Source organism: Scomber scombrus, chromosome 11 (assembly GCF_963691925.1).
Source record: "Scomber scombrus chromosome 11, fScoSco1.1, whole genome shotgun sequence".
NCBI classification, from domain to species: Eukaryota; Metazoa; Chordata; class Actinopteri; order Scombriformes; family Scombridae; genus Scomber; species Scomber scombrus.
Window position 1 is genome coordinate 4,238,149 of NC_084980.1, and position 12,192 is coordinate 4,250,340.

At 39.0% G+C, this 12,192-nt stretch overlaps 1 protein-coding gene across 1 annotated transcript; it reads left to right on the forward strand.

Annotated features, from left to right (window-relative positions):
- The first annotated feature begins 453 nt into the window (after positions 1-453).
- Positions 454-8,561, forward strand: bpnt2 (3'(2'), 5'-bisphosphate nucleotidase 2). The gene is made up of 9 exons (XM_062429483.1): positions 454-614; positions 808-953; positions 2,306-2,378; positions 2,468-2,614; positions 3,466-3,625; positions 5,697-5,792; positions 5,972-6,133; positions 7,703-7,837; positions 8,087-8,561. The coding sequence occupies exons 1-9, from the start codon at positions 591-593 to the stop codon at positions 8,227-8,229; spliced, it is 1,086 nt and encodes a 361-aa protein (XP_062285467.1). The 5' UTR covers positions 454-590; the 3' UTR covers positions 8,230-8,561.
- The last annotated feature ends 3,631 nt before the right edge of the window (positions 8,562-12,192 follow it).

Here is a 12,192-nt window from a genome sequence, read left to right on the forward strand (position 1 = left end):
CAAGTGGACAGTAAAATAGAATATAAGAGCAGCAATAAGACAAATAATAAAGAACAATAATAATAAGTACAAAAACTATAAGAACAATAATAGTAAAAATATATAACAAAAATAATCGTGACATTATTTACAAGAGTAATGGTATTGAGTAGTAATATACCAGAGGTGATATTCTTATTGTACAGATTAAAGTGAAATAAATATATATGTATATTATATGTATATTGCACACAATTGAAATGAGTAGTATGATATACTAATATTGCACAGTGTGGGACATTAAAAGTGTATTGTATTATTCTCTGAGTTACAGTAGCAGATGATATATGTGAGGTTAAAACAGTATGCAGTAGAAAGTTTAAAATGATTGGATGAAATGAAATTAATGAATTCTAACTGATGACGACAGCGTCTTGACCCGGAAGCGAAGCGTCGCTCGGTGACCTATGAGGACGTAGAGGAAAAATGACTGAACAGAGACGCGATTGTTCTGTTTTGCTTTTGACACCAGTTCACATTTGGTTCGCCTCGACGCCTTAAAGTGGATTAACAGCGACAGTAAACTCCAGTCAAACTACCAGAGAAACGGAATGTCGTCACACACAGAAAAGACGGTGTGTGAATCTCTTCGGAGAGACGTCGGACGGTGCTAAAGCGCTAGGCTACTTATTTTAACAGTCAGTCAGTATCTGTGTGATAAATGACAACATTTATCCCATAACTCAACACCGGGTGACAGCCACGTCACTTACCTTTTACTCTAAACCCCGTCGTTGCTTCCTTTTCCCCCCCTGTTCATTATCTAAGAAAGACCTCCAGTGTTTACCAGCGGCCATGGCTCCGATGGGTATCCGCCTGTCACCGCTCGGTGTAGGGGTGTTCTGCCTCCTCGGGGTCGGCGTTATCTACCACCTGTATGCCGGTGTCATCTCCAACCGCTTGTCTGCTTTCAGGTCAGACTCTTCTCTCATTACTCATTTCATTTCTCATTTATGTATTGCTTGTTTTTAGTTTTGTTGTTGTTTTTTGTACAACGTGGCATTTCCTCTCACTGAAGTTAAATGTATCAAGAGTTGACATGTATGTTACACACTTGTCTCAGGGGTGATCAGGCCAGTTGGGGTGATGATACTACTAGGATAGTAATAATATGTTAAATACCTTAAGATAAAGCTGAATAATCTATATTAACATGTATAGTGTTGCAGTGTAAGTGGGCAGTGTGTTACAGTAGTGATGTACATGCAGGTTAGTATCTGCCAGGCTTACAGGTTGAACTGGTAGTGAGGTTGTAGGTAGTGGTAAAGGTAGAGTCATATCAATATAAAGGATTTGCATGTACACCAGGCTGAATTTTTAGCCCTGCTGCTTTCATCATGAGCCAGCCACTGTTTTATCCTGTCATTATGAACGAGGCTCCTGCAAGACTGTAGCTTTACAACACACTGTTACATAATAGTCTTCTTGAGTGGAGAGGATTCAGAGTATTATTGAATATGTGGAGTGGGTCACCTGAGTCACCTTAGCTGCTGACTAGGGGGTATTTCTGTGTATTGAACCTTAATACCTTTTTAGTAGTCTTCAAATGTATTGAAGGCTGTGAGGTACCAAAAACTCACACTTCATTTCCAAAATATGAAATGCTGTTACTTAGCTTTTGATCAAATATAGATCAGAATTTAAATAACTATTCTGCCAGTGTTCATCATTTATTCAGGCACAATTGGAGACAACATTAAACAGTTGAGAACATTGACTTATTTTTTTAAATTAATTTAGGGTTTTCAGAAGAATCCAAACTCTACTCAGCCCTTACTACTGACTAATGAAGATGAAAGCACACGATATTCTCATGATTTTACTGTCTAACCAATGTTTTGACTACACTTACGTGTTGAATCTGCCTAGAAAAAGTCAACATATGGTTGAAACGTCGGGTTTCACGTCAATGGACTTTCCAATGGACAATTCTTTTCAATGTGTGTCATTGACCAGCACCTAATTTATGCTGACAGTCAAATATTATCATTATCTGGTTTCAGCGATCTGTGTGGAATCACTGAGCCTTTGTAAGTGTCGGACCTGACAATGGTTTGATTGTGAAAAAGTGAATACGAGCAGAAAATATCAGCTATCACGTGCGTCATTTCGAAAGCACCAGTGGCAGCGTCCAAAAGTTGCCTTCTCATTCATCCTCCAAACACTGATAAAGCCGATCTGGTTTCATCAGGTTTGATGTGCAAGAAAAGTGAAGTGCTCTTTTTTTTGTCTAACACATTCTTGTTCTGTCTCTTTATCTTTGCAGACAGCCTAGAAAAGTGGATCTGAGGGAGCTGCTGGCTGTCTCAGTGGAGGCGGCAGTACTAGGTGGTATAGAGGTAATTGTTTTTCCTCACAACTCAACAAACAAATGTTAAATACCTTGAATACAATATAGTGGAATGTCAGCTGTGTTTTTCCTCCCTAGGTAAAGAATGTGCGTGATGAAAACGCTCTGAAGGAGAAGTCAAAGGGAAAGACGAGGGAGGGAGTCAATGAGCTTCTGACCAATGGTGACCTGCAGTCTCACAGAAAGATGTTTAACCTTTTAAAGAATACCTTTCCTGATGTCACGGTGAGCACAAACACACATTTTTTGTTTTTAAATTAGAGTTTTCGAGATTGTCACTAGAATGAGAATAGCTGGTCCACCTTAAAGCAGTCCACCTTAAGTTGTCGCCAGCTTCGGGGATAACCCCCTTCACTTCAGCTGGCTGGCAAGCAAGACATGAGAACTTGGCTTAGGTCTTGAGGAGTTGTCGCATTTATTCACCGAAAAAATGGCCTGAACTGTACACACACTGTTCACAACTATACTGCTAACGTCTTACTCTGTTCTCCAGTCTCACTGTCACACACACTCACACTCTCTCTCGACTGCACACTCATTATGCACTGAGCTATTCCTTTAAGGTGCTACACTACATGTGTAACACATTTTAGTTTAGAAAACATCTTAAAATCTATATTTTTAAAAATTCCTCAGTACTTAGAGCTGTTTGGCTGCTTGGTTTGCAATACACTGGCAGAAACCCAAATTCATATATGAAAAAATATGGGAATGTTTTTCCATTTTTGAACAGGAGATACTTTCAAGCAGAAAATATTACTCTTCTTTCAATCATTACCTTTTTTACAGTGGAACTAAGTAATGTTAATGGATACCTTTTGGGTAGATGATGGATCTCCATGGTTACTAATTGCTTCAAGATAAGACAGTTTAAAGTAGAGACATACGTAAACTACAAACAAAGCTAGAAATTGCTTAACAAAGGCTTTAATGTTTGATGTTAGCGAGAGACCTCCAGGACAGCAGCAGAAGTTGCTTCATTTAATTTTTAGTCCGACTGGAAAGTTACAGAAAAAAAAAAGCCTTAAGGCACATGACACATATAATTCATTCTGCCTGTCTGTGTGTGTTTTCAGGTGAACAGTGAAGAACATGACAACACGGTGGATAAGGCAGCAGCCTGGAGCAAGGACATTCCAGCAGACATACTGGAAAAGATAAAGGCGGGCAACGAGGTCCCTCCAGAGAGTGTCACTGTGTGGATCGATCCTCTGGATGCTACACAAGAATATACAGGTGTGCACGCCACTGACGTTCACTTACCTTCATTTCCCTGATCATTTTAGAAGACTCACGAGGGACTAAATGTGTTAAACTGTCACTGATGTGTAGTTTACTCTGTACTGTAGACCTTATAATAAGCTTTTGTAGAATTAGAGAGCTGTGAATGGCTATAGTGAAAAATGTGGGTTTTGACAATCAAGTCCATTTTTTTCATGGTGGGTTAACCAGTGGGTGGTCAGAATGAATAACTGAATCACAACTGCTGAATAGATAATGGGTCAAAATATAACTTTCAGTATTCATAACAAGCAACAAGCTTTAACTGGGCATACTTGTAATTATTAAAATGATAACCACCCCTCAATTCTTTACAGAAACACATTAATTAAAAGAAAAAATCTTACAGGCTTACAGAGCCCTAAAAATGTAACTGCACTTAGTGCACTTAGTGCATATTGGCCATGAGCTGATTCCTTTCCCCTCTATGCAGCTAACAGCCAGCATATCACAGTGTTACACTCGAGGGGCCATTACAAATGCTGACATACTGGTTTGGCGATTACCGGCCCTTAATAGTTACTGCAGATTGATGCTTCGTCAGATGCGTCAGCATGGTCAGTGTGGAACCACGATAGCTCAACATTGTTCCAAATATTTCACACCTGACAAGATTTTCCTGTATTCTTAAAGTTCGCCCACGCCGGACCTTTTGTGTGGCAAGTCAAGCTAACTAGTAGGCTAACTTACTCACGAAAGTCGTCAAAGTAGCCGGGCTCTCCATCAGCTGTTAATGAACCCTTCATAATAGACTATATAGCTCAAATCTTTATTAAAGTTTTTTAATTAAAAAAAAAAAAAGACTACAGCTCAAAGGATGACGTTGGTCCCTGCAAACAGTTATTTGGTTGTAATGACCAATCCTTAGTTTTCATTTTTAAGAAAGCATACATGGATACAGGAGGTGTGGTGGCCTTATTTGTTTATCCTAGGTGTGATTGTGTGTTTGTTCAGCAACTATATTTGAAGAGTTTACTGAACTTACAATAGGGTCCAAAAGTCTGGGACCTCTTTTTGTACTGTAATCCTGCACACGGTTCTTTACAGCAACACCCTCTGGACATTTATCTAGTTAATCTCATTTACAGCTATGAACTGCCCATCAGAGCCACTGAGTCCATTCAGAACAGTTCTCATAAGTTTTTTGGGGACAATAAAGTTGAAAGTTGAAACACTTGGGTATATTAACAAATATTTAAGGGCATTTACCTCGCCCAGGTCCTCCAAAAGAAAAAAAACCCTCAAACTGTCTTTAGTCGGCTAAAGATGAGAAGCCTGTTAACTATATGGTTTCCATTACTCTTTGAAGGTTAGGTATTTAATAACAGATTTGTTGACATTTGAGCTTAACTGATACGGATATTCAGGATATAACAGGATCCAATGTTGAACTGTCTATCAGAACCCACCCCTAGCTAGATTGATTATCGTGTATGGATGACGTACTTTAGTTCAGATTCATCATCCTGGTTTAAAGTGAAAGGCAATTACAGCACAAATAGTCTATAAAGTTCTACAGTTACTGCTTTCACTGATTCTGTGGTATTAATATAATGTCCTTGCAGCCCTGTAGTAAGGGTTCAGTGGTCTAGTTCCTGGTCTGTGGTCCAATTGTTGGGAACCATTGTCTCAGAATAGTTGTTCAAGGGTGTGGGACAGTTTTCCACCTAATGTGTATTTATTTAATTAATCCACAGATGAAAAAAAAAATTCAGTGTGTTCTTTCAAACATTATATAGCATTTCATTTAAAGCTGAATCCTATTTAATCCAAATAATCTTAACGTAGCAAAGTTATGGTTGTACAAGACTCTAAGTGCAGTGTTATTTTAATGATTAAGGAGAAGGATTTCCACGTTTGAGACACTGTATCTTCTGTTCTTTGCCGGTCCCGCCCGTATCCTGTATACTCTTTTTCATCTCCTCCCTCTCTTTATTCTCTGTCTGTCTCTGCTATCTTTTTACATCTTCCTTCCCCACCCTTCCTATCTGCTCATCTTTCTCTCTCTCTCTCTGTCTCTCCACAGAGAACCTGGTCAAGTATGTGACCACAATGGTATGTGTGGCTGTAGATGGTAAACCAGTCATTGGAGTCATACATCAGCCATTCACAGGGTTCACTGGTAAGTGTGTGTGCACCTCCACTACTTTACAACTCTGCCTCCGCCTCATGTTACATTACCATTACACTATAAAAGAGTCTTTATAGAGCTGTAATAATAAAGATGTTGGCAGGCATAATATATTGATTGTATGTATTGAATGTTCCCCTCTCTCTAACCTCTCTTTTCTCCCCCTCCAGCCTGGGCAGTAGTAGGTCAGGGATCAAATATGCGCCCCCGGTCATCCTACAGTTTAAACCCTCCAAAGGTGATAGTATCACGTTCCCACTCCGGGGAAGTTAAAAACTTTGTTCATGACGCTTTTGGAAACAGCACAACAATCATAGAAGCAGGCGGAGCAGGTGAGTGGAAGGGTTATTTAACTTGAAAAAAAATTACATTTAAACATTTATACATGTGTAGATGGAGTTCAAAGGCTGCAACTATAGACTTAAGACAGAGGTATTTCAGTGTTGACTTTACACACTGGTAAAACTAAATATGTAAGATAAAAATGTAATTAATTGTTAGTTTTTTCTTGAATTTTTTGCTTTTTTATATGCCTGGATACATTTGTCTTCCTGATGACTGTACATACTTTTATTTTCTTTCTCTTTGTCTTCTCTCTCAGTCGTCTAAGACAAGTGGTTTAGAGTTGTTAGAGTGTGAGATCCGACCATACAGAGCTAAAATGGTAGACTTAAGTCTGAGTTTGAACTGTGATGTTGTGGAAATTGTCTGGAAACATTAAACACAAAATATGAAATAATACACCACACACTGCTGGGTTGAAGATTAAACATTTATTATTGTACAATAAGTAGACAGCATACACACAGAGTGACATCAGCTACTCTAAACAAGCAAAGAAGAAACCTGATCTGTTATAGTTTCTCAAGGAACAAAGAAATCACCTGTGATTGGTCAACTGTATCAGCCTATATCATTTTACCCAATAGAAAATGGCCATGAGAACATATATTTGCATACACATGCATGTTACACAAGTCATGCATCCCTGAAGTCTGGGCCTCAAGTTATAAATGATTTCTTGATGCCTTACTAAGGTCCCCACACCCAAGACTCAGCTTCTACCTTATTTGGATATAAGCCAAAGGCAGAGAAAGAGTAATGGGCCTCCCAATTATAAAAACACGTGTTCCACAGGATACACAGTTACAAGACAAAAGCAGTGATCTCCTTATACCCAATCTTGGATTAAAAAGATCAAACCAAACATTTAATCCTTCTTCATTTGTACTGAGAGCTGGCACACCCCTTTCTTTTTTAACCTTTTTTTCTTAGGTGTTTTGATGGTGTATTTCATCTCAAACTTAAATGTTGCACATAGTATCATGATAAATCAGTAGGTATCAGTGCGAGACAATGCATAATTGAAATGTGTTTGTTTTTAAAGGATGGAACAAGCCCACAGTATCACACTGCTTTTCTCACAGTGGATATTTTTACATGTCAGAACACAGGTGTTATTGTAACATTAATAAATGCTGCCTTCCATTATTTTCATATTGTTTGTATTGAGCATTCTGGCTCACTGGCATTGTTTACTGGAACACATAAACGGTATAATAATAAGTGGTAGAGTGTTATCTAGCCTGCGCTTTTCCTGTAGGGACGTTATCACAGCTTATAAAAGAGCTTTTTGGAACATTAAAAAAAACAAAAACAAAACAAATACAGCACCAAGAACACTGTTTGCGTCCACCAACTTTACAGCTGCATTTTGCACACTGCAGCAGCAAACAGTATGTGAGGTGACAGATATCAGTAAAGACAAAGACATCAGAGAGGGGCAGCAGGTAAAACAACCTCTTTGTAACTGGCAGCAATGAGAGGTTGAAGCAGACACCACTAATGTGATGAAGAATCAAACATTCATATCAACCTTGGTCTCTCTTTCTCTCTCTCAGGATACAAGGTCCTTGCACTCCTGGAGATGCCCTCAAGTGATACAGGCTCTATTGACCAGGCAGACACTTACGTCCACATCACCTTTATTAAGAAATGGGACATCTGCGCTGGTGCTGCACTACTGAGCGCACTAGGTAATGTTACAACTATCATTATCCTCCAATTCTGTTTAGATTTTTCTGTTGATCATAGTTTAATGGACTATAGATCAAGAAAAATGATCCACACATAAACAGATAGGCTAAAATGCAGCAGGATAACAGTGACACTTCAAAAGAGATGAAATACTAACTCACTTTAAAACAATATGTGGTTATCTCTATAATGGATGTTTAATATGTGTAGTGCACTGTACTAATGACATGTAATCACCATGATTATAGGAGGCCATATGACAACTCTCAAAGGAGAGGACATAGACTACAGCGGGACACCACTCAACAAAGGAGGACTGGTGGCCAGTGTTAATGTGGACCACAAGACCATTGTGGAAAGACTACCAAACTGGGACCCCGAGAAGCACTGAAAGACACAAACACAGAGCCATTGGTAGTCTGGTCAGGTTGTAGTAAGAGCAACACGTGGCAGTCCTTTTCTGTAACTTATGAACTGGCTGTAAAACATAACCAGTGAGATTGTGATCAACCAATCAGATGTATTGGAGTCACTGGCGGGGATCGCTGAGCAGGACTGTGGAACCAACACGACTGCAGTTGGAAACTGCGACGGCTGACACAATGGCTCTGAATGAATGCACACTCCCTTTCATGCATACATCTAAGAAATGGTACATCTTCCTCTCTACTTGCGCGTATACACACACACACACACACATACACACACATACACACACATACACACTCATACACACTCATACACACTTTACAGTGAACACTGGACAGCAGGTCGCCTGCCCCGAGTCCCCTCTCTTCAACTTCAGAAGACAGCAGGATGATGTGAAAAGCTGAACTATAAGGAGCACAACGCTGAACTTTACAACAAAACCTACAAAGTGACTGAAATCATTGTTTTTTTTATCGTTTTTAGGTCTAATCTCATCTCATGATGTTGTAGTGAAAAGGCAGCACCGTGAATCACACACATAAATGCCAACAACAGCTTAGCTCGGCTGGTGAAACAACTACCTAGGAATATTTGAGACCGGATAGAAACTGACAGGAAACGATGAGCTTCAGTTGTTCTAGTCTCTGTTCACCAGCGTCATTGCATCACAACAATTCACTTCAATTTAAAAGATGTTTTTAAAGCGGCCCCAACTCTCAGTGTACAGAGCAGGGAGTCAAACTCAAAGGTCAGACTTACATCGAAAGAGAAAAAGATCCTAAATATGTTTTAGAAAGTAACACCACCAATTTTATTTACAAGTTTAAGAAGCGTTTACAAAAAGTCGAACTGCTAAAATTGTGTAAATTAGTCATATGTTGCAGCCAAACAGGCAAAACAAGTTTTAATACATTTGAATTAAGTTTTATTAATTAAAGGTCAATTTATGGAGCTTTTTGGCTGATTAAACCTATTTTCAGATACAGGTATGGACATGTTGTGATTGGTGTTTCTCTCATAGCGAGCGCACCTAGAATGGAGGGCAGTGAGTGCAAGGACAGGCTTAAGGATGATAGTCAACAGTCTAATGAAGGTAATCCTGAGCAGAGGTCTAATCAGACACAATAACTTAAAACACATGCAGGTGTGTAAGGGCTTGAAGTTGTCATTTTTGTGTCTTTATCAAACTCCTGTAAAGACACAGCTGAACTCTGGATTGAAATCATAAAGCACCTCCACAGTGTGATACTCCACACACACCACCACCACCACCACCTCCTCTCCTGTTACAAACTGACTGTTGCATTTCTCAGTGGATTAAGAGCCGAGCATTCTGTTTAAAGACTGGATGACAGTGCGCTCTCCACTCTGCTGTTAAACCTCTGTACAAAACCAACTTCTATCCACTATGTACAGTCTCGTTCTTGATTTTAACAGTCTGCCAAATGGGCATTGCAGAAGAATGACTTTGTGTTTGAATGGTGTTATGTTGCCAAGAACTAAATATGAGTTTAAAAAAAGAAAGAATCCTGTGCATGGACCTGTGCATTCCTCCATGTTTACCAAACTGTTTCTTCAACTGAACAATGTACCGTGCACCCTCTAAATCTGCAAAACATTCAGCGATGCAAACATACAAAGCTGCAGTGATTAAGCAATTAGTTGATAGGCAGGGGGGGAAAAAAAATCTGCAGCTATTTTTAAAATCTCTTAAATCATTGAAGTCATTTCTCAAACAGGAATGCCAAATTTTCCCCATCTGCTGCTTGTCTTAGTCTTCTGCAGTTGTAAATTAAATATCTAATTCTGGTCTGTTGGATTGACAAAACGAAGTATTTGATGACAAGCTTTTGTCACCATTTTATAACATTTTATAGACCCCATAGTTAATCAGTTAATTGAGAAAACAATCAGCAGATAAACCAATAGTTTGCATCTCTACAAAAACGACACCCTGGTACATGTCAAGGTTTTATTAATGATCTAACTCTCTCCATTGCTGATTGAACAGTACAGTGTTTAAACTAATTAGACATTTGCTTGCATGGTTTTGTATTCTGTCAGACTAGCCTTTGTTCCTCTTGACACTGAAAACACCACTTTCTCAATCAGCCTGTTCCTGAGGTCTTTGTCATTATAGCTACTGCAGATCTTTTATTGTACTGTCTGCCATACATGTGTCAGTCTACAGCCAATCTCTGCATCGAATTCGACAACACTCACATGAAGTTTGAACTTTATTTTTGCTGTGAAACCATGTTGAATGGTAGAAGAAGACAAAAAAAGGCACCAGCAAAATATGAACTCATGTCAGTGTCTCGGAGAAGATCCACTTACAAGTGACCTGTCTTACATTAACGTTTTCTCAGCGCCCTTTGTGTTGTTGATAACCTTGTATAGCTGGAAGGAAAAATAAGTGTATAGAGTTTAAGAGATCAATGTTCATACGACGTGTTCTGCCCCAGACTGAAGGTAATGATAGATGATAATGGCTTTGCAGAAGCTGTTAGCGGGTTAAAAGGCCTGATCTGGATGGTGTGGTGAAACTGAGAAACAGAAAAACGAGTTTTCAGTCGCTATCGCAGCTATTCCAGGTTTGGCTTTCATGTGCTAAATGTCCATTTTATGATTTGAGTGCCTTTTGAAATGCACAAGACGACACTATCTTGGGATGAGCACTCAGCATGGTTTTATTATGTAAGTCGCTATGGTAACAGTGCTTAATATGCAAGGGTAATGCTGCAATAGCAAAGGGAGATGGTGTTACAGAGACATGGACATCATATTGTTTGGGGGGTGAAGATGATGGGCATAACCACAGATTATAGTCAGATAGTACAAGTGGGCACCATGTGTTCTGCTCTACACGCCTGAAAAACCAGATATCAGCAGCAAAACTGATGTTGTCACTCACTAAATTGAGTGAATTCTCCCTAATGTGACTTGAAATTAGAAATATTTGAAGATGATATTGTCTCTTTTATACCCATGTTTTTTTTCTGTGTTGTATGGTTCTTGCAACTTACAGAGAATGAGCCTTTTTAAAGCCCCCAGACCTCTTAATGCAGGAATAGGTTTGGTAGGTCTGTAAACGAATGAGAAGTGATAGAAGAAAATGAAGTGGAAGCAGGTTCTGTAGCTACTTCAGTCCAAGTTTTTAATTAAGTGTCAGTTGTCGTCTGTTGGTCTCTGTATGTGTGGAGAGTTGTGGTACTGAAAAACCACCAGTCTATCTGCCTCTAACCGCTGATACATGGCAGCACGATATTCTCTTCAATTAAACCTTAATCTAAACATTTGCATTTGGCCAAACAGCTAGTTTATTACACTACAATACCTGCAAGTGTTCTTACAGATATGTTAATACAGTGTGGTAGATGGTAATATAGGTGATACTGCCATGTATCAGTTTGTTAAAAGGCTGTTATGTGTGGGTTGTGTCTGCCAGTTGCTCTCATGAACAGGTTGTTGTACAGCTGCTCTGTGAGTCTCTGTCATCCTGCTTCTGCTGTGAATTTACAATAAAACATCAGTGTGCATGATGGTATGAACAGGCTGTGTCTTCTTTCATTATATTTGGATGGAGATAAGAGTGAGAAATCAGTGAGTGGAGGTAAAATGTTTTTAGAACATTCAGTAAAATATGTAATTATGTTGGTTCGTTCAAGCTCTTGAGGAACTGATCACAGCTCACATTGGGAAGGTTAAAATTGGTGTTTCAGTGTGTAGAATGTTAGTGGCATCTAGTGAAATGGCCTTAGTAGACATTGAGCATAATATTATATTATGTAAAGTAGCTTTTAATTGGTTTATAATCACCTGAAAATAAAACATTTATTTTTGTTACCTTTGAATAAGTCCTTTATATCTACAGTGGGAGCGGGTCCTCTTTTATGGAGCCTGCGATGCTATACCGCTATATTTC